The 26870-nt window shown below is 44.5% G+C and overlaps 1 protein-coding gene across 4 annotated transcripts in view; it reads left to right on the forward strand.

Annotated features, from left to right (window-relative positions):
- Window positions 1-529: 529 nt before the first annotated feature.
- LOC137351583 (CUGBP Elav-like family member 4) overlaps window positions 530-26870 on the forward strand; it is a 402153-nt gene continuing 375812 nt past the window's right edge. For 3 of the 4 annotated variants that reach the window (XM_068016155.1, XM_068016152.1, XM_068016151.1), the window contains exon 1: window positions 545-794. In XM_068016155.1, coding sequence (XP_067872256.1) covers window positions 614-794 — 181 coding nt within the window. In that variant the 5' untranslated portion in view covers window positions 545-613. Of the gene's footprint in view, window positions 795-26870 lie in introns of all 4 variants that reach the window. The other variant, XM_068016150.1, reaches the window with a different exon arrangement.

Raw genomic sequence — 26870 nt, forward strand, 5'->3', positions numbered from 1 at the left:
TCCCGTGGACTTCCAGTGAACCGGACATTGCATGATCATGTTTCATGGTCACTCAGGTGTATACTAAATATATAAACATGGGCAGGTAATTGGAGTGACCTTGCCTGGCTATCTGTTGTATCTTGAACCTGTGTTGTATGCCAGGGTCCAAGGTGTACACGACAGCTTTTATTTTGTAAAACATAAGCATTCTTTTGCTGGATGCAGTGTTCAGGTAACTGGCTTTAATGGGAGGTTTTTGTTTGCATTTCTTGCCAGGCTAATATCTTCCACTGGCTTTCGTGAGCATTGTGCAAAAAGTTTTCAATTGAAGTTCACAAAGAAAACAACTCTGGCTTCCAAGGGTTAATTAAGAGTGATCTCTTTAAACTCTTGCTTGCTCTGAACTGAGTGGGAATATACAAGCTGCTTTTCCAGACAGCTAGTCCTCAAGGGGTGTCACCACTGAGCACACAGGCTGAAACAGGAAGTCTTTTTTTTTTTCTCTACAGCTGAGTGGTGCCTCCTGTGTTCTTCATTCTGTTTAGCGATGGCCAGACTGAGAGAGGCAGACAGAGCTCAGCAACAACAACAGCAGCAGCAGCAGCAACCGCCCCAGTACCAGCTAAAGCTCATGAACGGAGCTGATCTCCAACACAACCACAGCCAGATGAAGGACCACGACGCCATTAAGCTCTTCATTGGTCAGATCCCACGGAACCTGGAGGAGAATGACCTGAAACCCCTCTTTGAGGAATTTGGGAAGATATATGAGTTAACTGTGCTCAAGGACCGATTCACAGGCATGCACAAAGGTTTGAACAGCATCAGCACCACCTACAGTATAGGGCAGCAAAGCAGTTAATGGGAAATCATAAAGAGAGTCTGATATAGATTTCTAAAAAAAAAATCCTTTTATTAATTTTTTTAAAATGTCTATTTTTCTTTAATTGGCAATATTGATCAACCTGTATTTATTCAGTGAAAATGACGATGATCAAATTGAAAGATTTGACTTAAGGCACAAAGGTATTTGATTAAAATTACACTTAAAATGTCGACTCTCAGTGATTTTCTATTACTCCGATCGGCAGAAAAAGATTCTGTCACCTTTTATTTATTGTTACATCTTCTTTCATTTTATTTAAACTAATATTTGGGGGGTTTCTTCAAGTTAAACCCTAATTGCAATGACTCTTTCTTTTAAACAAGAGGTGTAAGTGTTAAAAGAGTCAATTTTAACCCAAGAAATCATTATCGTATTTACTGTAAATTCAGATAGGATCATTTGGATGCTGGCTATTAAAGCAGATATAGGAGGTTAACCATTTCGTTAACGTTGCACAGTTTTAAGGATTACAAGTTGCATTGGTTTGAGAAGCATCGTTTGCAATCGCAGCTTAGTTTAAAGAGGCACCGTCTTTAGCCCTTCCTTCGGTGCGAGACCGGGCGTGCGTTATTCTATTTCTTTTAATGTGACATTCTGCGCAAGTGATTCCGACGTTGTGAGCTTTTCTATTTGTAACGCAACGACAAATATTTGGTGCAATTTATTTCCCGGCGCTGCAGATTTACCCAACACTTTACCACAAAGAGAATAATCCCTTTAAATGAATGTAGGAGCAGCCACTGGTTTTTGTATTGTTCTCTACTTTTCCTTCTCTTAATGAAAGCCCAATGTTTGAGACTTTGGAAGATTTTTTTCATGTGAACTTTTAGTTGTGAAAGCTGCCTCTGTAACCAGTAGACAACGTATTTTGGAGTCAAAAGCCTGTCTATAACAGGGAACATGCTACTGATATTTAATTTTTATTTAGACATAGATTCCCTCCAATTGAGACAGGCAGATTCATTGCACGTTATGTAAGAGGCAGTGCTATAGTCAAAAAGATATTTTTTCTCTATAAATGAAGAAGCCATAAATTAGGTCTACTCTGTGAAAGGTTGTGGTATGTGTTGTAGGGAGGATATGTTGGTTCCTGTCTTAATGACTGGTTTCAAACGATATATGTTACATGCAAGGTTGTAGTTCAGAAGGCATTTGGACTGGTATGAATGAGGGAACTGTGAGCAAAGAGTCCTGGTGAGGGTTACTGTGTTTGTTTGAGAAAGAACATTTACAGTGCGATATATTACAGATAAACATTTACACTTTGATCCATAGCTGTGTAATTTTTAAACCAATTTTCTGCTTTGCTGCTTAAAAATCTTGTTTACCAAATGGTACAAAATGTAGTAATGAGCTCCCTGCATGAAAACACTTGCACAAACACTATCCCAACTGTTTTTTTTTATTATTTTGCTTTATATCGTGTCACATGCCATTTTAGGAGCTGCACCTGTTAGATGTTTTAATGTGGGTTTTTTTCTATATGCCACGGTTTTTAGTCGAGAAGCATGATCTGGTGTGAAAGGTGTGAGATATATATATATTTCCGAGTTGTGTGCCAATATTAAGGTGAGTGTCATTCCAGGGTCAGAGACAGCTGGCCAGTAAACCCGATAATCTAAACAGCTGGCAGAAAAGTCTGTGTATTTTCATTGCTGCCTTTGTTGACGTGTGTGAATCCAACAAAATACTATTTTGCAACAGTGCAATTGTTTGCCCTACTCCAATGTGTTAAGGCACTTAGCATTTCAAGAATGCACGAGTGAACCCACTTCCCCCTTTGGGTGACAAAGTTCTGCAGATTTCTCTTCAAACCCCTAACATTTGGGAAAAGATTTTATTTTTGAGGCTCCCCTTTTACAATTTGAATTTGTTGATTCATCCTGTTTTCCTGTTTCATGCATGCCTGGCTAAACCTTATTTCACGTGTACTTGGTCAGACTCATCTTGCATGTGTGCATAGTGGGGTTTGTGTCCCTGCCCTGCCCCTCCTTGAGTTTAAGATTTAGCTAACAGTCGATATTCTATTTTAAAGATTTTTTCCTCTGGAAAAGTTTTAATTGCAACAAGTGCAGTCTTGAGAATGTGTTTTATGTGCTGGAGATAGCTGCTCATTTTCCTTTTAAAACACAAGCTCGACATCACCTAATCTCTGCTTATTGATTTACCTCGTCTTCTTTTCAAGCATGGTGGTGCCCTGCACTATCGGCCTCTTACCTTGGTTTCTCGGTTTAAAGCAAAATGCAGAACTAGATCATTGTAGAAATAATAACAATGCAATAATCAGCTTCCTCTGCTTTATAATGAACTGATTTGCACACAAAGATCCCATTTTAATTCTTGTCCCTTACTCCAATCTGCATCTCTTTGTTAACTTTTTTAAATTACTTCAGTGTTTTATCCTTTTTATATCTTTTTTAATTAAAAAATGTAAAATGGTAATTATATATTAGTTGAGTGTTTTAATTATATTCAAGTGGTGGGCATTAACTGGGGATTGACTTGTCCTGTATATAGACGAGCAGACTGAAACTGGTTGTTGGCTTTGGAGGTGCATGTTTGTAAGTTTGTAATGTGTTTCTCTAAATAAAAGCTGATAGAGTGTGTGAAGATTAGGCTCCAGCTCTATCCTTCACTGCCTGGCTTTCTGGAGTAGAACAAATGTAACTGCAATAGTGAACAACAGGTGTATTGTGCATGTTAGTGATTTTACTGTGTCTGATTGTTTTTGCATTCCTGTCAGGAGCAGGAATAGTTGTTAGGTCTCCTCTTGATAAATAATCTCACCCATGTGCCTTGATCTATCCTTCAATCCTCTCCATCAGTAAAATGCATGAAGCTGGATCTTCAAACCATTTGCACATTCTTCTTCAGTATTGTTGCAATTTATTCCTCAAGCTTGCTGCCCTTTGGGTGAAAAGGTTCTGTCTGACACTCTTCCTACGCCTAACTCCCTCATTGTTAACTTGCCACCCTTCTCCCTGAACCAGCCAGCACTGCAAACAATTTATCTGGGGCAATTCTCTTTGAAATCTTGAAGTCTCCATTAGATTACCTTCAATTCTCTTCTCTTCCAAAGAGAACAATCTTAACTTCCTTAACCTTTTCTCATAGCTTAAACTTCTGATGATCCAAATCATTTTGGTTGCCCACCTGCTCAGGAACCATCGTGGTTGAAATAGGTCTTCAATAAATAGTTTGCAAGGAAATTACAGAGAGGTGCAAAAATTATAGGGTAGTACTAATGGGGGACTTTAATTATCCAAACATAGACTGGGATAATAGTGTAAAGGGCAGTGAGGGGCAAGAGTTCCTAGAGTGTGTTCAGGAAAATTTTCTACAACTGTATGTTGCTAGTCCAACAAGAAAGGAGGGACAGCCAGACCTGATTCTTGGGAATAAGGTGGGCCAAGTGGATCAAGTATCAGTAGGAGAGCATTTCGGGGATAGTCATCATTGTATCATAAGGTTTAAGCTGACTTAGGGCGGCACAATGGCGCAGTGGTTAGCACCGCAGCCGTGCAGTGGTTAGCACCGCAGCCTCACAGTTCCAGCACCCCGGGTTTGGTTCTGAGTACTGTCTGTGCGGAGTTTGTGAGTTCTCCCTGTGACCGCGTGGGTTTCCGCCAGGTGCTCCGGTTTCCTCCCACAGCCAAAGACTTGCAGGTTGATAGGTAAATTGGCCATTGTAAATTGCCCCGAGTGTAGGTAGGTGGTAGGAGAATTGTGGGGATGTGGTAGGGAATATGGTATTAATGTAGGATTAATATAAATGGGTGGTTGATGGTCGGCACAGACTCGGTGGGCCAAAGGGCCTGTTTCAGTGCTGTATCTCTCTATGACTCTTTGACTATGGAAAAGGACAAAGAACAATCCCAGGTAAGAATAATTAACTGGGGGAAGACCAACTTCAATGGGGTAAGAATGGAGCTGGGGTGAATAAATTGGAGTCAAAAGCTGGCAGGAAAACCAGTTGATGAACAATGGGCTACCTTCAAAGAAGAGATAGTTTGGGCCCAGTCAAGGTATGTTCCCTCGAAGGGGAAAAGAAGGGCAAACAAATCCAGAGCTCCCTGGATGACAAAAGAGGTAGAGATTAAGATAAAGAAGAAAAAGTGTGCTTATGACAGATGCCAGGTAGAAAATACTATTGAGAACCAATAAGAGAAGCAAAGAGAGAGCATGAAAAGAGACTGGCCGCTAGCATTAAAGGAAATCCCAAAGTTTTCTATAGGCATATAAATAGCAAAACGGGGATAAAAGGAGGAGTGGGGCCAATTAGGAACCAGAAAGGGGATTTACACATGGAGGCAGAGGCATAGCTGAGATATTAAATGAATACTTTGCATCTGTCTTTACCAAGGAAGACGATGCAACCCAGGCAATGTTGAAAGAGGAGGTAAGTCAGAAACTAGAGGGGTTTAAAATTGATAGAGGAAGTATTAGATAGGCTGTCAGTACTTAAAGTGGATAAAGCACCAGGACCAGATGAGTTGCATCCAACAATACTGAGGGAAGTGAGGGTGGAAATCGCAGAGGCACTGGCCATAATTTTTCAGTCTTCCTTAGACTCAGGGCTGGTGCCAGAGGACTGGAGATTTGCAAATGTTACACCCTTGTTCAAAAAAGGGTGTAAAGGTAAGCCCAGCAACTACAGGCCAGTCAGTTTAACTTTGGTGGTAGGAAAACTTTTAGAAAAATAATTTGGGACAAATTTAATAGTCACATGGACAAATGCGAGTTAATTAAGGAAAGCCAGCATGGATTTCTGAAGGGAAAATTGTGTTTAGTTAACTTGCTGGATTTTTTGAGGATGTAACAGAGAGGGTTGATGAGGGCAATGCTGTTGATGTGGTGTACATGGACTTTCAAAAGGCGATGTTTCACCGCCACACAACAGACATGTGAGCAAACATGTAGCTCATGGAATAAAAGGGACGGTAGCAACATAGATATGAAATTGGCTGAGTAACAGGAAACAAAGAGTAGTGGTTAATGGATGCTTTTTGGGTTGCAGGAAGGTTTGTAGTGGAGTTCCCCAGGGGTCAGTGTTAGGACCCTTGCTTTTCCTGATATATATTAATGACCTAGACCTTGGTGTACAGGTAACAATTTCAAAGTTTGCAGATGTTACGAAACTTGGAAGCATTGTGAACTGTGAGGAGGATAGTGTGGAACTTCAAAAGGACATAGACAAGTTGGTGGAATGGGCAGACAGGTGGCAGATGAAGTTCAAAGCAGAGAAATGTGAAGTGATTCATTTTGGTAGGAAGAACATGGAGAGACAATATAGAATAAAGAGTACAATTCTAAAGGGGGTGCAGGAGCAGAGGAACCTAGGTGTATATGTGCATAAGTCATTGAAGAGACAGGACAGGTTGAGAGAGCAGTTAATAAAGCACACAGTATCCTTGGCTTTATTAATAGGGGCATAGAGTACAAGAGCAAGGAAGTTATGCTGAGCTTGTATAAGACACTAGTTCGACCTCAGCTAGAGTATTGCGTCCAGTTTTGGGCACCGCACCTTCGGAAAGAGGTGAGGGCATTGGAGAGAGTACAGAAAAGATTCACGAGAATGGTTCCAGGGATGAGGAATTTCAGTTATAAAGATAGATTGGAGAAGGTAGGACTGATTTCCTTGGAGAAGAGAAGGCTGAGAGGTGATTTGATCGAGGTATTCAAAATCATGAAGGGTCTGGACAGAGTAGATAGAGAGAAACTGTTCCCACTCATGAAAGGATCAAGAACGAGAGGTCACAGCTTTATAGTATTTGGTAAGAGAAGCAAAAGTGACATGAGGAAAAACTTTTTCACGCGACAAGTGGTTAAGGTCTGGACTGCACTGTCTGAGAACATGGTGGAGGCAGGTTCAATTGAAGCATTCAAAAGGGAATTAGAATGTTATATGAAAAGAGAGAATGTGCAGGGTTATGGGGAGAAGGCGGGGGAATGGAACTGAGGGAATTGCTCTTTTGGAGAGCCAGTGAGGACACGATGAACCGAATAGCCTCCTTCTGCACAGTAACGATTCTGTGATAATAGTACAAAATGAACAATAATGAATTGCCAACCCGTTTTACACCATCCCTGATTTTCTTTTCAAGTGAAATCAATGGAGTAGAAAATTGGGCATGGTATAATAGGGGCTACTGATTTGCTGTGACTCATTTTGCGCTATTACCCAAGACCAGTTTCACTGCTATAATACCCTTTCTGTCTTTGGGAGACCAACACAATTTCCAACGTGGAAAATCCATTCAATAAATACACACTATTGATTCAATAAAGTATGAATGTCATTTATTAAAACATGTTTGATTATCAATTTGTGCGACTATCAATATGGAAAACTTGCTTCCTTTACTTTTTTAATATTAAATGCACATTTTAGAGTCTTTAACCCATTTTATTGGATTTAAGATCGGCAGCAACCTTACAGATTGCATTGATCAGATTTCTTGCTGTCAATCTTTTGATAGACTAAAATCCACAGGGTGAAATTCTGTATTGATTTGTTCACCTCTGATCCCATCTTGCTCGTTGATTTGGAGAACGTATGTGTTTTAAATTTGGCACCATTTTCAGAGTCTCCCCTTTCTGAATCTGGATTCTCATTTATATAATCCCTGTGTGTTTGTGATAGCACACTAGGATGTTGTACTCTTGATCAAGGTAGGTGGGGTTGAGAACAAAAGATGATTGGTGCTAAAGCTGTTATTAAAGCAAAGTTTTTGAGCTGAAGTACTTGTTGTTGCCTATTTGTGTATCTTATGATTAATCGGGCACCTAGGATATGGAGAAATCCATCATCATGTTGAAGTGTCTCCAAACAAAATTGCTGAGAAATCTCCACCTGTAGAGATCTGTTTACCTGATGTGGAGTGTGCACTGTCTCCCTATAGGAACACATCTCACTTAACTAAGCCTAGAGAGTTTCGGTGCAAGCTAGCAGAACCAACCTTTAGGGACCTGCAAGTGTACCGTTTAGATGTTACTGCTCCTATTGTTTGACACCAGCAGCATGTGTAAAGGAACATGTCACAAAAGCTGAATAATGATGGGAGGCTTGGGGCTTGCCTACACTCTATACTGAACTGCCAACATCAGAGAAATGTTGGGAATAACACTGATAATCAGAAAGGCTAATACAGATTGAAAACTCAGTTACACATCGAGCATTTTTAAGAGTGGATTATATCAAGTAGATCACATTTTAAAACCAAAATAAATGACTCTTGCTCCTAATAAGCAGCACTTGGTGATTAAAACTGGAAGCTTAGTATAGAAACCAGCCATGATTCAGTGGTAGGATTCCCTCTTCTGAATCAGAGTATTGGTGTCAGCTGTGCCTCAGTCGCACTCTCGCCTCTGAGTTAGAAGATCATGTCCAGAGACTTGAGCACAATATATAAGCTGACACTTCAATGCAGCACTGAGGGAGTGCTGCACATTTGGAGGGGCCATATTTCATATGAGATGGTAAACTTAGGCCCTGTCTGTTCTCTCAGGTGGATGTAAAACATCCCACAGCACTATTTGAAGAAGATCGGGGGAGTTCTCACCAGTGTACTGGTCATTATTTATCTCTCAACTAACCTCACTTATATAGATTATCTAATCATTGCTGTTTGTTTGTCTTACTATGTTTCCTACATTATTGGTGACTAATGTTCAAAAAGTTCATGATAGAAAAAGCAAGTTCTTTCTTGTACATGGGACCATGACCCTGAAATGCCAGTAAGGATAGATTTTACAAAGTAACACTCCCGGCACATTGTTTGCAACGATGACAGCATTTATCAGGAATTCAAGTGCGGAGGTCAACGAGTTGTGGGGTACAAAGACCTCCGCTCCCAAATTCACAATATCAGCTCCCATTATGAAAAGTTCAGTGCCAAGAGTTCTAAATCATTAAATATACCCCAGTAATTTAATGACAAAGTGATTAAAAAAACAACTTGAGGCCTAATTTTAACTTAACCTGCCCATCAGGAAACTGTGGGGATCGGGTGCTTCACTGCTTTTACATTCCGCATGATTTTACTGTACATTGAAGATTATAGATTAATATTAAACGGAGATGTGAAACCTGGATTCCAGCAGATTCCTGTAGTTCCCACCCCCCAGCGAGTTAGGTTAAAATTACCCCTTTAATTTCTGGTTAAAAAAGGAAATGACTTGGATTTGGACACTGCAATGGGAAGAAAATATACCATGTGATATTATAAAGACTTGCATCCCAATTTGCCTCACATGCATTGGATTACTTTGAAGTGTAGTTGACTTTGTTACACAGACAAACACTTTGTGTACAACAAAGATTCCATGACTGTCGATGAGATGAATAACTAGTTTTTGATGCTATGGGTTGAAGGAGCGAAGTTGGCCAGGACACTGGAAAAACTCCCTGCTCTTCTTTGAACAGTGACATGAGCTCTTGAACATTCTGCTAGACGCAGGAACAGGTGGCTGGAAGATGGCTCACCCGAAATACCAACAGGTGCTCCCAGCCTGTGAAGCTACCTGAAAAATTGGAAAATTACCTCTAAACTAATATGGTTCTAATATGGTCATTGCTGGGTATGGTGACATTGTGGTTATGATTCTGGGTTAGTAATCGAGAGGGCCGTACAAATGATCTGGAAACATGCGTTGAAATCCCATCATGGAAACTGGGGAATTTAAATTTAATTAATTCTATAAAAATCTGAAATAGAAAGCTAGAATCAGTAATGGTGACCATAAACTCTTAAGATTGACATAAAAACCCATCTGGTACACCACTGTTCTTTAGGGAAGGAAATCTTCTGTCCTTACTTGGCCTGACCTATATGTGACTCCAGCCCCACAGCAATGCGATTGACGCTGAGCTGGCTTTGCAAGCCAATCAGTTGTCAGGAAGGCAGCTCACCACCGCCTTCTCAAGGGCAATTAGTGATGAGCAGTAAATGCTGGCCTAGTCTGCAATGCCCACATCCCACAAATTAATTAAATAAAAAGTATTGTCTTCATGAAAAGTGCTTGCCAAACATTTCTTTGTTGTAAAAGAGCTAAGGAAGAAAGACTTGCATTATCTAGTGCCATTCATGAACTCAGGACGTCCCAGAAAAGTCGCTGAAGTGCAGTCACAGTTGTAATGCAGGGTGGTGTGATGATGATTGCTTGGTGTGCTGGTGCATTCCAGCTTGAGTTATACCATTTTGCTACTTTTCAGACAAAGATAAGAACTGGTTGTTTTTCACCAAGTTGGTGTTCCATTAGATTTAAAAATAATATCTGATGGTGTTTGTTTGTTTTCCCCAAAACAGTCTTCCTTCCATCCATCTCTCCAGGAAGCTCTGCCTCTGGGTGATGTTTCCACAGGTATCAGGTGCCCTCCGGTGCCTCATCTAGTTGACCACTCTTCACATCTGAGCCTTGTGAGTGTGACTGTCAGCAGACTTGTTGAATGTGAGAGGGAGGTATCACAGCCAAAACCCCAATCCTCTCCTCACCTGAAAGCCCATTTTTCGGCAGGAGTTACTGGATGATAATTGAGAGCAGGAAGACTAGCTGGGTTTTTACTTCCATCCCTAGCCTTAGGATTCTGAGCCAATTACAGCATCCCTGGCATTTGGTTGAGGTCAGCTAACGAAGCACAGATCAGCAATCAAACTTGTCAACCTTTCTGGTCTGTACACACAGTTGTTCACGTGAGCAATGGGGGAACCCTTGTGTCCATACTGAAGGATTGCTCTTTTATGTTTGTTTTGTTCTTCCTAGGCATTTTACTCAGTTAAGTTAGCTTAGCCCAACCTTTCAGTTTGTCGATTACATAGGAATGTGCTTTTGCTGCCTGTTTTGTTCAGCCTCTTCTGCGTTTGTGTAACTTTCTTCCCCCATCCTGTTTTCTGCAGTTTCGTGGGCACTGTCAGTTGTTTAGTAACCTCACCATTTCATGCGTTCAGAGTTGTTACCTTAAATAGGGACAATTGTTTCCACCGTTCAGTGAGTTTATAACTGGAGGGCATAAATTTAAGATCATAACTCAAAGACCGAAAGGAGAGATTAGGATTTTTTTTTACACGTAGGGTTTTGAGGACATGGAATGCCTGACCAGAAACAAAAGTGGGAGGCGAATCCATAAGTCACTCTTAAAGGCTAATTGATCAATATTTAAAAGATAAAACAATAAAAGGGTGTGTACTTCATTGGCTATAAAGTGTCCGGTGATCGTGAAAAGCACTAGATAAATGCAAGTCTTTCTTTTTTTTTTATTAGAATTAGAACATTACAGCGCAGTACAGGCCCTACGGCCCTCGATGTTGCGCCGACCTGTGAAACCATCTGACCTACACTATTCCATTTTCATCCATATGTCTATCCAATGACCACTTAAATGCCCTTAAAGTTGGCGAATCTACTACTGCTGCAGGCAGGGCGTTCGACGCCCTTACTACTCTCTGAGTAAAGAAACTACTTCTCACATCTGTCCTATATCTATCACCCCTCAACTTGAAGCTATGTCCCCTCGTGTTTGCCATCACCATCCGAGGAAAAAGACACTCACTATCCACCCTATCTAACCCTCTGATTATCTTATATGTCTCTATTAAGTCACTTCTCCTCCTCCTTCTCTCCAACGAAAACAACCTCAAGTCCCTCAGCCTTTCCTCGTAAGACCTTCCCTCCATACCAGGCAACATCCTAGTAAATCTCCTCTGCACCCTTTCCATAGCTTCCACATCCTTCCTATAATGCGGTGACCAGAACTGCACGCAATACTCCAGGTGCGGTCTCACCAGAGTTTTGTACAGCTGCAGCATGACCTCGTGGCTCCGAAACCCGACCCCCCTACTAATAAAAGCTAACACACCATATGCCTTCTTAACAGCCCTATTAACCTGGTTAGCAACCTTCAGGGATTTATGCACCTGGACACCAAGATCTCTCTGTTCATCTACACTACCAAGAATCTTCCCATTAGCCCAGTACTCTGCATTCCTGTTACTCCTTCCAAAGTGAATCACCTCACACTTTTCCGCATTAAACTCCATTTTTGTATAGGGATAGGGCAGGGGAATGGGACTAAGTGGTTTGTTTGTTCAGATAGCCAGCACAGGTACGATGAGTCACATGTTCTCCTTTTGTGCTGTAAAATGCAGCGATTTTATGTGTGCGCCTAGACAGTAAATGTCAGCAGGCTATTTATCTCTGTAGGTCATTGCAGCTGAGCCTCGTACTGTTCTCACCCAGTGTATGTACACACACTTTCCAGTGGATAGCAATCAAGAACGTCAATCCTGACAGAAATCAGCAAACTTAACATTGACTGACAGTCAAATCTGGAACCCTCCTGGTCCGTGTGAACCAGTAACACACCAGTACTGACCTCTTGCAGATGCTGCATTTACCGATGTGATATTTTAATATTTTTAAATGCTTATTTCAAAACTGAAGACGGAAAAACAACTATTGGGAAATAACTGCCCAGATCCTTCTGGATTTGAGTCAAATGTTCCATCTTCTGAGTCCATACACTCGAGTTTTTCCCTCCAATTGTTCTACTCTGTTGACAAAGCAAACTGAAGCTTGGGAAACGCATGGGAGTGCCACCACCTGCAAGGGCAATTAGGGATGGGCAACAAATGCTGGCCTTGCCAGTGACGCTCACATCCCATGAACAAATAGAAAAAAGGGAGATTCCCTCAAGATTTTAATCATAATCCAAGCACGAGTTTGCTTTGTCAACAGAGTAGAACAAGACTGAGATGACATTATGGGTTTGAGGACCAGGGGTTGAACACTATGTGGGACTGAAGTAACTGCCACAAAGATACAGTGTCGAAAAGTTGGGGGTTTTATTCCTGGTACTTTACTGAACCTAGCTCCTTCAGTGACGTTCTTGGTATGCACGCTTTAAGAAAGTACCTGGCTTTTTTTTATTTCCAAAATATACTTTATTCATAAAAATCTGCAAAAATTACATTGCCAAACAGTTTCAAACAGCACCAAAAAATACAAACATTGCAAGGAAGATCAGTTTCCTTCTATACTAACATGAGTTTCTTCACAACCCTTCCATTTCACAATTGTCATGCCAAAAACCGTTTTACATTTACAGCAAATGAAAATATTAACGATACAGTTCAAGGGGTTTCCCATGGATCCAGCCCCTCAGTTCAGCTTGGTGGGGGGACCTTACACTGTGGTCTTTCCCCATTGAGCCTTTGCTGCGGCTGCCCCAAGCTTTAGTGCGTCCCTCAGCACGTAGTCCTGGACCTTGGAATGTGCCAGTCTGCAACATTCGGTGGTGGACAACTCTTTGCGCTGGAAGACCAGCAGGTTTCGGGCAGACCAAAGGGCGTCTTTCACCGAATTGATAGTCCTCCAGCAGCAGGTGATGTTTGTCTTGGTGTGCGTCCCTGGGAACAGCCCATAGAGCACAGACTCCTGTGTTACAGAGCTGCTTAGGATGAACCTCGACAAAAACCACAGAAAGTACCTGGCTTAATTAGGAGTGTTGAAACCACGGCTCATGGGGCAGCTATGGCCCTCCAACCCTGGTAATCTGCCCCTTGAAGCCCAGTAAACTTAGTTCTATTTGTGCTGTTATTTTTTTGCCTTTGCTGATTTTGCCCTGTTTTAATGTTGTGAAAGTTTGAAAAGGCCATTCTTATTGCTGTTACCTCATTGGTGAATAAATCCCAAATCGGGCACTGAGATTAGCAGCTTGAGATATATGCAAATTAAGAGGAACATGAATTTAAATCTTAGAGTAGAAATTCATTCACCAATCGGAATTCCTACTCTTCATTGTTGCCCATGGGGCTTCATTGTATGTATCTGAGCCATCAACAAAGACAAAAGGCTTTTACAGTCCTGAACAAATCAATAAAAAATAGAAAGATAAAGGGATGTTCTAATTAATAATTTTTTTGTTTGACATTTCTAAGTAAACTAAGCAGCTTCTAGCTCTGGTCTGTGCTGAGTTAACTCATCTTGGCCAGGGCAGCAGTCGAGTGGTGCAGTTGACCTAGATGTGGATCTGGTCTGTATGACTCAAGTTACTCACTGGATGAAGTCACTGACCCATTGGGTGGGGTGGGCAGCCCAACTATGCTATTAAACATCGATGCGGCTGGACGATCCGGCAGTGACGACAGCAAACTGGACGCTACGTCCAGATTCCTAATAGAAACAGTTAAGGATGCCAAACTGCACGACGTCTTCAGCAAACCTGCAGACGGAGCGCAGCGCAGATACACATGGTCAAGATCGGACGGGTCTGCCCGTTCCAGGATTGACTTCCTGTTTGTGTCCCGTGCTGTCATGGTCGGATCCACCGACGTCAAGCCGGTGTTCTTCTCCGACCACTGCCTCTTACTGGCCGACTGTCACTTACAGGACGACCAGCGGGTTGCCAGAGGGACGTGGAAGCTCAATGCGACACTGCTGACCCCAGAGAACGTTGAGGAACTCAAAAGGGATTACAAAGGTTGGAGGACTGTGAAACCCCTCTTTGAGTCTCCAGTTCACTGGTGGGAAGCGATTAAGGAGAACATCAAGAGGTTCTTCATCCACAAAGGTGTTCAGAAGGCGAGAGAGAGACAGAGGGAAGTGTCCCGACTCCAGAAAATTATGCAAAATCTACTCCGGTTGCAGTCAATGGGGGTCGAGGTCAAGGAGGACCTCCAAGAGGTGAAGAGCCAGCAGGCCTCGCTCTTTGCCAAGGAGGCCTCCAAGATCATCTTCCGGTCCAGAGTCCGCTCCATCGAGCAGGATGAGACGTGCTCGCGTTACTTCTTCCAAAAGGTACACAGAGAGAGCTCTGTTATCAGCAGCCTGAAGGAAGAAGATGGCTCGGTAACGTCTTCGCAGTCCGACATACTAAGGATCAGCAAATCCTTTTATGCTGGGCTGTATGACGCGAAGCCCACAGACAGCAGAGCCTCCCAGTCCTTCCTGTCATCTATCACAGAGGTCTTAGATGACAGCAGGAGGGAGGGACTGGACAAGCCGCTAACTCTGGACGAGCTGACAAAGGCCGTCGAGTCTTTCAAGACGAGTAAAACTCCCGGGAGTGACGGCTTACCGGTCGAGTTGTACTCGGCCCTGTGGGACTGGGTCGGCCCGGACCTGCTGGAAGTATACGAGAGTATGCTCCTGGCCGGCAGCATGTCAGAATCCATGAGAAAAGGCATCATCACCCTCATTTACAAGCAGAAGGGGGAGAGGGCAGAAATCAGAAATTGGCGGCCCATCTCACTGCTTAATGTTGATTACAAGATTCTGTCCAAAGTCATAGCCAGTCGAGTCAAGTCTGCTCTGGAGTTGGTGATTCACCCCGATCAGACCTGTACTGTACCCGGCAGGAAGATCTCTGATAGTCTCGCGCTACTCAGGGATACGATCGCCTACGTACGGGACAGGAGGGTGGACACCTGCCTCATCAGCCTGGACCAGGAGAAGGCTTTTGGCAGGATATCGCACACCTACATGATGGACGTGCTTTCCAAAATGGGGTTTGGGGAGGGAATCTGCAATTGGATCCAACTGCTCTACACAAACATCAGTAGCGCAGTCTCAATCAACGGGTGGGAATCTGAAAGTTTCCCGATCAAATCTGGAGTCAGACAGGGCTGTCCTCTGTCCCCGGTCTTGTTTGTTTGCTGTATTGAACCCTTTGCTGAGTCTATTAGGAAGGATGCGAGCATAAGAGGGGTGACAATCCCAGGCAGCGGAGGCACTCAGGTCAAAACCTCCCTGTACATGGATGACGTCGCCGTTTTCTGCTCGGATCCGCTGTCCGTGCGCAGACTGATGAGCATCTGCGACCAGTTCGAACTGGCCTCGGGAGCCAAAGTTAACCACGGCAAGAGCGAGGCCATGTTCTTTGGCAACTGGGCTGACCGATCCTTTGTCCCCTTCACCGTCAGGTCAGATTACCTGAAGGTGCTGGGGATATGGTTCGGAAGGGCCGGGGCGTGCACCAAAACATGGGAGGAGCGAGTAGCCAAGGTACGACAAAAGTTGGGCATGTGGGGGCAGCGATCTCTCTCCATTGTGGGTAAGAACCTGGTCATCAGGTGCGAGGCGCTCACGTTGTTGCTCTACGTGGCGCAGGTCTGGCCCATACCCCACTCCTGCGCCGTGGCAGTCACCCGAGCCATTTTCCGCTTCGTCTGGGGATCTAAAATGGACCGGGTCCGGAGGGACACGATGTTCAAATCTCTGGACAAGGGCGGGAAAAATGTACCCAACGTGGCCCTCATCCTGATGACCACCTTCGTGTGCGGCTGCATCAAGCTGTGTGTAGATCCCCAGTACGCAAACTCCAAGTGTCACTACGTGCTGAGGTTCTATCTGTCCCCGGTGTTGCGAAGGATGGGCCTGGTCACATTGCCGCGGAACGCTCCGTGCAGTTGGGCGGTGCCGTACCACCTATCCTTCGTGGAGCAGTTTCTGCGGGAAAACACCTTTGACCACCGGTCCATCAGGCAGTGGTCTGCACGGAATGTTCTCAAGGCCCTACGGGAAAAGGAAACGGTGGATCCTGTCGGATGGTTCCCCGAGCAGACCGTCAAAGTCATTTGGCGGAATGCCTCATCACCAGAACTTTCAAACAAGCACCAAGACGTAGCTTGGCTGGTGGTGAGAAGGGCCCTCCCCGTCAGATCCTTCATGCACACCCGAAGTCTCGCCCCCTCCGCACAGTGCCCCCGCGTTGGCTGTGGTGGGGAAGAGACGGTCGCCCACCTCCTCCTGGAATGTGCCTTTGCAAAGCAGGTGTGGAAAGAAATGCAGTGGTTTTTGTCAAGGTTCATCCCAAGCAGCTCTGTAACACAGGAGTCTGTGCTCTACGGGCTGTTCCCAGGGACGCACACCAAGACAAACATCAACTGCTGCTGGAGGACTATCAATTCGGTGAAAGACGCTCTTTGGTCTGCCCGAAACTTGCTGGTCTTCCAGCGCAAAGCGTTGTCCACCACCGAATGTTGCAGACTGGCACATTCCAAGGTCCAGGACTACGTGCTGAGGGACGCACTAAAGCTTGGGGCAGCCGCAGCAAAGGCTCAATGGGGAAAGACCACAGTGTAAGGTTCCCCCACCAAGCTGGACTGAGGGGCTGGATCCATGGGAAACCCCTCGAACTGTATCGTTAATATTCTCAATTGCTGTAAATGTAAAACTGTAATTGACATGACAATTGTGAAAAGGAAGGGTTGGGAAGAAACTCATGACAGTATTGAAGGAAACTGATCTCCCTTGCAATGTTTGTATTTTTTGGTGCTGTTTGGAAACTGTCTGGCAATGTAATTTTTACAGATGTTTATGAATAAAGTATATTTTGGAAATAAAAAAAAAAAAAATTAAACATTAATGCATCTGTGACCATTTCAAACAGGCCTCGGAGGCCAAAGTTAACCACAGCAAGAGCGAGGCCATGTTCTTTGGGAACTGGGCTGACCGATCCTTTGTCCCCTTCACCGTCAGGTCAGACTACCTGAAGGTGCTGGGGATAAGGTTCGGAAGGCGCCGGGGTGTGCACCAAAACCTGGAGGGAGTGGGTAGCCAAGGTACACCATAAACTGAGCATGTGGGAGCAGCGATCTCGCTCCATTGTGGGTAAGAACCTGGTCATCAGGTGCGAGGCGCTCACGTTGTTGCTGTATGTGGTGCAGGTCTGGCCCATATCCCACTCCTGCGCCGTGGCGGTCACCCGAGCCATTTTCCGCTTCATCTGGGGATCCAAAGTGGACCGGGTCTGGAGGGACACGATGTTCAAACCTCTGGATAAGGGCGGGAAAAATGTACCCAACGTCGCCCTCATCCTGATAACCACCTTCATGTGCGGCTGCATCAAGCTGTGCGTAGATCCCCAGTACACAAACCCCAAGTGTCACTATGTGCTGAGGTTCTATCTGTCCCCGGTGTTGCGAAGGATGGGCCTGGTCACATTGCCACGGAACGCTCCATCCAGTTGGATTGTGCCGTACCACCTATCCTTCGTGGGAAGGTTTCTGTGGCAAAACACCTTTGACCACCAATCCATCAGGCAGTGGTCTGCACGGAATGTCCTCAAGGCCCTACGGGAAAAGGAGATTGTGGATCCGGTCAGATGGTTCCCCGAGCAGACCACCAAAGTCATTTGGCGAAATGCCTCATCACCAGAACTTTCAAACAAGCACCAAGATGTAGCTTGGCTGGTGGTGAGAAGAGCCCTCCGCATCAGATCCTTCCTGCACGCCCGGAGTCTCACACCCTCCGCACGCTGCCCTCGAAGTGGCTGTGGTGGGGAAGAGACGGTTGCCCACCTCCTTCTGGAATGTGTCTTTGCAAAACAGGTGTGGAAAGAGATGCAGGGGTTTTTGTCGAGGTTCATCCCAAGCAGCTCTGTAACACAGGAGTCTGTGCTCTTCGGGCTGTTCCCAGGGACGCACACCGAGATAAACATCAACTGCTGCTGGAGGACTATCAATTCGGTGAAAGACGCCCTTTGGTCTGCCCGAAACCTGCTGGTCTTCCAGCGCAAAGAGTTGTCCACGAAAGGGTGTTGCAGACTGGCACATTCCAAGGTCCAGGACTACGTGCTGAGGGACGCACTAAAGCTTGGGGCAGCTGTGGCAAAGGCTCAATGGGGAAAGACCACTGTGTAAGGACCCCCCACCAAGTTGAACTAAGGGGCTGGATCCATGGAAAACCCCTTGGGCTGTATACACCAAATATGGGTTTGTTGCAAAATGTACATGGCATGTAAAATGAAATGGAAGGGTTGTGAGGCAACTCACTCCTGTATTGAAGGAAACTGATCTCCTTTGCACTCTCTGTATTGTTAACTTGGTGCTGTTTTGAACTGTTCTGTAATGTATTTTTTTATACAGTTTTTTACGAATAAAGTATATTTTGGGAAAAAAAATCAAACATTAATGCTAACTCCTGATGGAGTGGGACTAATTAGATAGCTCGTTCAAAGAGCTGAATGACCTCTTTCTGTGCTCTGTCATTCTATATGATGAAGACAAGACTGCTGGCTCGGCTTGTGATCATTCCATTTTTAACCTCTGCTTTTTGCATTTTGTTATAAGTTAAATGCGCTTCTGAGATGTGAATTCAGGCTATTTTAGCTCATCTGTCCAGAGTAAAAAAATTCTTGCCTTCACACCACTAGGGCATCTAACTGTAACTTGAATACATTTATGATTCATCCTGATCTTAAACAGATTTAACTTCTTTACCCAGACAATGGTTAGAATGTGGAACTTGCTACCACAAAGTGTGGTTGTGGCATATAGCATGGATGCATTTCAGGGGAAGCTAGGTAAGACATGAGGGAGAAAGGAATAGAAGGATTGGAGGAAGGGCTTGTGTGGAGCATAAACACTGGTTTGGACCAGTTGGGCCAAATGGCCTGTTTCTATAATAAAAGCAAAATACTGCAGATGCTGGAAATCTGAAATAAAAACAGAAAGTGCAGGAAGTACTCAGCAGATCTGGCAGCATCTGTGGAGAGAGAAGCAGAGTTAATGTTTCAGGTCTGTGACCTTTCATCAGAACTGGCAAAGGTTAGAAATGTAATAGGTTTTAAGCAAGTGAAGCAGAGGTGGGGGGTGGGTGGGGAAGAGAACAAAAGGGAAGGTGTTGATAGGACAGAGGACCGGAGAGATTAACTGGCAAGGAGGTCATGGGGCAAAGGCAAAGAGAGTGTGCTAAAGATGTGGTGAAAGACAAAGCATTATTGCAGAGAAAGTGTTAATGACAGAATAATGAACAGCCCTAGCCAAAAGCAAAACATGAAAAACCCTGTTCAGGCAGACAAAAAACATGATAAAACAAAATAAAATGATAATAATAAAGGGGCCAATCATGCTCTGAAATTATTGAACTCAGTGTTCAGTCTGGAAGGCTGTAGCGTGTAGCTAATCGGAAAATGAGGTGCTGTTATTCGAGCTTGCATTGATGTTCACTGGAACACTACAGCAGGCCAAGGACAGACATGTGGGCATGAGAGCAGGGGAGTGTGATGAAATGGCAAGCAACCGGAAGCTCGGGGTCATGCTTGCGGACTGAGCGGAGGTGTTGTGAAAAGCAGTTATCCAATCTGCGTTTGGTCTCCCCAATGTGGAGGAGACCACATTGTGAGCAGCGAATACAGTATACTAAATTGAAAGAAGTACAAGTAAATCACTGCTTCACCTGGAAGGAGTGTTTGAGGCCCTGGATGGTGAGGAGAGAGGAGGTAAAAGACAGGCATTACACCTCCTGCGATTGCATGGGAAGGTGCCGTGGGAAGGGGACGAGGTGTCAGGGGTAATGGAGGAGTGGACCAGGGTGTCATGGAGGGAACGATCCCTTTGGAATGCTGACAGGGGAGGGGATGGGAAGATGCGTTTGGTGGTGGCATCACGCTGGAGGTGGCAGAAATGGTGGAGGATGATTCTTTGGATGTGTAGGCCGGTGGGGTGGAAAGTGAGGACAAGGGGAACCCTGTCACGGTTCTGGGAGGGAGGGGAAGGGGTGAGGGTAGAAGTGCGGGAAATGGGTCGGACATGGTTGAGGGCCCTGTCAACCACAGTGGGGGGAGTCCCACTGGCCTGTTTCTGTGCTGTAAATTCAATGTAACTCTACAATGCTTTTGCTAAATCATTTATTGTTTTAGCCATTGCTCCAGGTGTCTTGCTTTACCATGAAGTAGTGCTCGATGTAATTTTTCTCTGCCAATAATATCTTGTTTAATATTCTTCTATGGCCTTCTCTCAACGTGAGGCTAAAGAGACCCAGCTTCTGCAGCCTTTCCTCACAACTCAAGCGTTCGATGACTCCATACAGCCTCCCTTATGGCTTGGTGACTAAAACTGAACACTGTATTTAAGGGGATAATGTTGGTGGGGAGCTTTGCCAGTTGGCCAGAAAATTGTGGTCAACCCGCCCACAACATATGCAGCCAGCGGGTGAACCTCTGTACTACAGAGTCCGGATCTTGGAAAATCAGCATGAAGGGGCAGTCTGACCACACACTGCAGACAATTAGTGTGACATCTTATCATTATTGTTGCTCATTTGAAAATCTTAATCAAATAGTGCCTGGTTATTTGTGAATATTTAAATTCTGAAATATACCTTTAAGGGCCAGTTTTCCAAGATCATGGAAAACGGAGGGCAACAGATTCGCGATTTCCCTTTCATAGAATCATAGAGTGCTTACAGCACAGAAGGAGGCCATTCAGCCCTTCATGCCTATGCTGGCTCTCTGCAAGAGCAACTCAGACAGCCCCACTCACCCACCCTTTCCCACTAGCCATGCAAATCTTTTCTCTTCAGATAATTATCCAATTCTCTTTTGAAAGCCATGATTGAATCTGCCTCCACCACACTCTCAGGCAGTGCATTCCAGATCCTTAACATGCATTGTGTGCAAAAAAAAAAGTTTTTCCTCATGTTGCCTTTGGTTCTTTTGCCATGCACCTTAAATCAGTGTCCTCTGGTTCTCGAGCTCTCCGCCAATGGGAACAGCTTCTCTCCATCTAAGCTGTCCAGGCCTCTCATGATTTTGAACACCTCTATCAAATCTCCTCTCAACCTTCTCCAAGGAGAACAGCCTCAGCTTCTCCAGTCTATCCACATGACTGAAGTCCTTCATCCCTAGAACCATCCTGGCAAATCTTTTCTGCACCCTCTCCAACGCTTTCACATCCTTCCTAAATTGTGGTGCCCAGAACTGGACACACTGGCTGGAATTTTGCGTGGAGGTGGAGGCCCGCCCCACCAGCTTAAATGTTGAGGGTGAGCGCCCCTCCGCCAGGTCTAGAAGCCACGCAGCAATTTTGCGAGGCCTTGGCCCTTAATTGGCGCCAGGTGGGATTTCTGCCCCTCTGAGGCAGGAAGTCCTGCCACCCGGAGCTGCTGGGAGGGCCAGCAGCTCCTCAGTCCCAGCAGCGCCACTGGGAGTGGTGGTTACTGCTGGGACTGCACCCAGTCAGAAGAGGACCATGGACGCCTGCACCGAAAGGTGTCTAGGCTTTTGGGCCTCGCTGGGGAAAATCGGCTAGGCCCCGGTGAGGGATGGGGTTGGGGGCGGGGTGTTGATTAGGAGGGCAGGGGGAGGTGCTTCAATGCGAACGGCTTGTGCTGCAGGGGCCTGCCTGCAACCGGGCAGCCTCCCCTGGTGGCTAAGTGCCGGTCTGCCGCTGGTAAGATACCAGTGGCGGCAGGAGGAGGTCAAGGCCTGCTTTAGGTCGGGAAAAAGAACCGGACCCAAACCCGACCAAACCACAGTGGGCCCGAGCCTGACCCATCCCGAGTCCCTCCAAATTTGCCCCGAGCCCACCTGAACCCGCCCCGACTCAACCTGACCCGAGCCCGACCCGACCATCCCTTTACTTACCTTCCTGATACCGAACCTCCACGAAGCTGCAGCGCCTGCACGATGGAGTCATAGTGACGTCACTCGTTCACTGCGCCGACTCAGTTTCATCCCGGACTCCCTGCTCAGGTAAGTTTTTTTTATTTTTAATACTTACCAGCAACCGTGTCGTCCGGCCTGGCTCGACCTGATCTGAGCCCAAGTGCCGTACTCTGAAGATGGGCCCGACCCAACCCGAGCCCGACACATGTCGTCAGGTCCCTTTGTGTTTGGGTCGGGTAGCAGGCCTCTAGGAGGAGGCCCTTAAGTGGCAATTAATTGCCCACTTAAGGGCCTCAATTGGTCTGGGGCGGACAGACTGTTTTCAACCTGCCCCGTTGCTTGTAAAATGGCAGCAGGGACAGGTAGGCGACGGAAACGGCACGCACCCATCGCCCACTCAATTTTGTGCCCCCCACCCTCTTCCAGTCTGCTCCCAGGGAGGTGGGGGTGGGGTGTAGAATTCCGGCCAATACTCCAATTGAGGCCAAACCACTGCTTTATAAAGCTTCACCATGACCTCCTTGCTGTTGTACTCTATACCTCTGTTGATAAAGTCCACGATCCCATATGCCTTATTAACCACTTCCTCAACCTGCCCTGCCACCTTCAACGATCTATGCATATACACCCCCAGGTCCCTCTGCTCATGCACCCCATTTTGAATTGTATCCTTTATTTTACATTGCCTCTCCTCATACATTTTGGTAGGAAGAATCACTTTGCACTTCTCAGCATTAAATTTCATCCACCTGTGTCCACCCATTCCACTGCCTGTGAGTTGGGGATGCCAACTCTAGTTGGATGTATTCCTGGAGGTTTTCATGACATAATCTCCTATCTCCAAAAGCCCCACCCGATTGAACACCTTTTTTCCCCAATTCCAATATTTTTCTGAATAATAATTGGAAGTGTTCAAAGAAAATGAAAAACCCCACAAATTTATGAAATGATTTTTCTCCTGTATTGCTCACTGCATTGTCCCAGAGATTAGTCTTTAATTCCTGGAGACTACAGGAAAATTACATGGCATTACATTGAATATACAGCAACCAGTCCATGCTAGTGTTTATGCTCCACTCGATCCTCCTCTTACCCTCCTCATCAATCTGCATTTTCTTTGCCCTCATATGCTTATCAAGCTCCCCTTAAATGCATCTAAACTATTCACCTCAACTCTTCACTCTCTGGATAAAGAAGTTTCTTCTGAATCTATTGGCTTTCGTTATGTCTATCTTACATGGATAGTTTTGCTCTTGTTCACAAATGGAAACATAAACTCTGTTCCATTCTATCAAAACCTTTCATAATTTTAAAGATCGCTATTAGGTCACCCTCAAACCTTCTCAGAGACCCCGCCTGTTCATCCTTTTTTTCCCAAAAATGTTCTTTATTTGAGTACTGATGAAAATAGAGATATGTTGTCGAAGCTTTTCGTCTTGCACTCATCAGGACAATCTGCAAGAATACTAATGGAAAAGAAACAACAACTTTATATTGTATGAGAAGAGAGTGCTGATTGGTTGGCAAGTGAACTCTGATTGGTAGAGGTGTTGCCAGGGAGATTGCATCAGTTTATGGTGACTGACTGTTAACTGCCAAGCTTTGTTTGAAATTTAAACCAGGCAGCTTGACTCTGATTGGTCAAGGCATTGCCCTGAGGAATGAACCAGCAAATGACTGTCACTTATTTTGTATAACTGAAACAAGCGCAATGTTTGTACATGTTCTTTCTGTCTGCAAAGAACAGGGCCCTGTATTAATATATGTAGCTTCCAGTAGGCGCAAATGCGCCACACTGCGAGCTCTACTGACAATCTTAAATTGGTTGTCAGCGTAATTCTTAGCACACTGAGGATTATCTAGCAAATGTTGTCCAATCGTGGAATCAGAAGCATAGATGTATTTCATGACTATTTGTATACTTTATTCATAAAATTTATAAAAATACATCCCATAAGAGTTCAAATGTGGCATTACATAAAATACAATAGCAATCACTTTCTTTCAATACAGTACATGAGGTGCCACACTGTACTTGCCATTACAGATTATATTTACAATATATATTTACATTTCATGTCAAACATTCTCTACTGCATACAGTCCAAAGGGTTTTACACAGTTTCCAGTCCCTTGCTATACTATGGTGGGAGGGCCTTACACAGTGGCCTTTCCCCATTGAGCCTTTGTAGCAGCTGCCCCAAGCTTTAGTGTGTCCCTCAGCATGTAGTCCTGGACCTTTGGAATGTGCCAGTCTGCAACACTCGGTCATTGACAACTCTTTGCCCAGCCTGTTCCTCCTTTTTTCCCCCCCAAAATATACTTCTTTCATAAAGTTTGTAAAAATAGGTTATAAAACAATTCAAATTGGACATTGTGTAAAGTGCAATAAGGATCAGTTTCTTTCAATACAGTAAATGAGGTGCCTCACTACCTTTGCCATTTCAAGTTATATTAACAATGTACATTTGCATTACATACCAAAAAACATTCTCTGGTGCATACATTCTGATAGGTATAACCTCGTGGTTCTAGTATCATCCTTGTAAGTCATATTTTTTTAACACTCTCTCCATTGCCTCTATATCCTACTTCTAATATGGTGACCAGATGTGCTTGGTGGGTGAGGTTCCCCAGTGGCAATAGGAACTCTGAAAATCTGTTCTATAGTTTAAATTAAACTATTGTTTCTGATCCCTTTACTTAACTGCTGAGAATTTTTGAGGTCGTGAGAAAAACTTGCCAATCAGGAACACCGTGGGCGTGCATTAATTAGGAATCTGCCTTGTATGAGTAATGTCTTTATAACGCACTGCTGCTAGTGTGATATTCTATTCACAACAAAACCTTTTCTGAGGCTCCGGAAAATAATTCACGTAGGATGTGGGATTTAGCAGGAAAGGTATGAATTCAGTGGCATAGATGTATTTAATTATTTTAATCCTACAGCTTATTGCATTCAGGATGTGGGCAATGCTGCGTTAATTGCTTGTCCCTGGTTACATGCAACAGAGTGACACTTCAGAAGGATTAAGTGTCAACTCTGGTGTAGACTGGAGTCACATATCGGCCAGACTGGGGTAGCAGGTTCCCTTCCTTGAAGCATATTGGGTTCCCCCCCGCCAACTATTCAGCAGCTTTCATGGCCATTTTCTTTTCTGGTGCCAGATCAGATTTATTGAATGTTAAAACTTGCCATGGTAGAATTGGAACCTACAGTCTGTGGGTTTCTACTTCAGCAATGTAACCACTGCTGTACATGATTAGAAACAGCTTTAACTGCATGGAGTTCCAACTTACCCCTCCCTCCAAATTCAAGTCATGCCTTATGTTGAGATAAAGTCCCGCAGGTGTGAGTTGTCCTCTTGTGACTCAAGTAAGTGGTTATGCTTCACAAGTGGCCTGGATGGCAGCCGTGAATCCGTAGTAGCACTCCTGCCTATATGCCAAACGGTTGTAGGTTCAAGTCCCACTCCAGGATTTGAGCGCATGATTTGAGCTGAGACTTCAGTGCAGTACTGAGGGCATGCTGCACTGTTGGAGGTGCCGTCTTTTGGAAGAGATATTAAACCAAGGTCTTAGGAAGAAGAGCAAGGGGGTTTCCCCCAGAATTCTGACCAACATTTATTCCTCAACCAATATCATTAAAACAGATTATCTGGTCATTTGTATAATTTATATTTGTGGGACCCAAGCTGTGTACTGGCCATCATGTCTCCCTATGTTATAAAAGTGATTGCACTTCAAATACTTCACTGGCTGCAAAACCCTTTGGCTCATCCTGAGGTTGTGAAAAGTGCTTTATAAATGTAAGTTCTTTCTTGAACAGGAGTATTACAGGCTCTTTGCCGGCAGTGCAGAGAAGCATCATGGATGAGCCTAATCCTATCCTTTCTTAATCCTGTACCACAACCAGCAACCAGATGTGTGTACTCTCAGTTAGATGGTAATGGGGAGCTGGAAACACATTTATTGTCTTCCCCCTTAGACCATCTGGTAACTTCCTGATCTGTATTACTTTGGCCATTGCACTTATTTAGTGAGATAGCGTGACAGCTTCATTGTCTGATTTCCTTTGCTGTTCCAGTCGCTTTCATATTCAAAATAATTTTAATTGATGAATTTTTAATGAATAAAGAGTAGGTGTGAATAAAATAACATTGCTTTGAGACCATGAGTCTTTATGTATCTCGTGATTCGAGTTTGTCGGTGAATACTAATGTTCGGAAGCTACAGGTTTGTGTAGGTTTCACTTTCCACATATGTGCAGCTTGAAATGAGGACTGCAGAGTATTTTGGTCCCTCAAAGAAACATAGAAAATAGGAGCAGGAGTAGGCCATTCGGCCCTTCGAGCCTGCTCCTCCATTCTTTATGATCATGGCTGATCATCCAACTCAGCAGCCTGTTCCCGCTTTGGCCCCATACCCTTTGATCCCTTTAGACCCAAGAGCTATATCTAACTCCTTATATAAAATAGAATCATGGAGAGTTGCAGCATATTCGGCCCATCAAGTCTGCATTGGTATTTATCTCAATTATTTTTTGGGAGTGCAGCCAATGGGACATTTGCAGGCCTTTCTTTATTGCTGTATAGTGTAACCATCCTAACATTCAGA

Source organism: Heterodontus francisci, chromosome 36 (genome assembly GCF_036365525.1).
Source record: "Heterodontus francisci isolate sHetFra1 chromosome 36, sHetFra1.hap1, whole genome shotgun sequence".
In the NCBI taxonomy this organism is placed as follows: Eukaryota; Metazoa; Chordata; class Chondrichthyes; order Heterodontiformes; family Heterodontidae; genus Heterodontus; species Heterodontus francisci.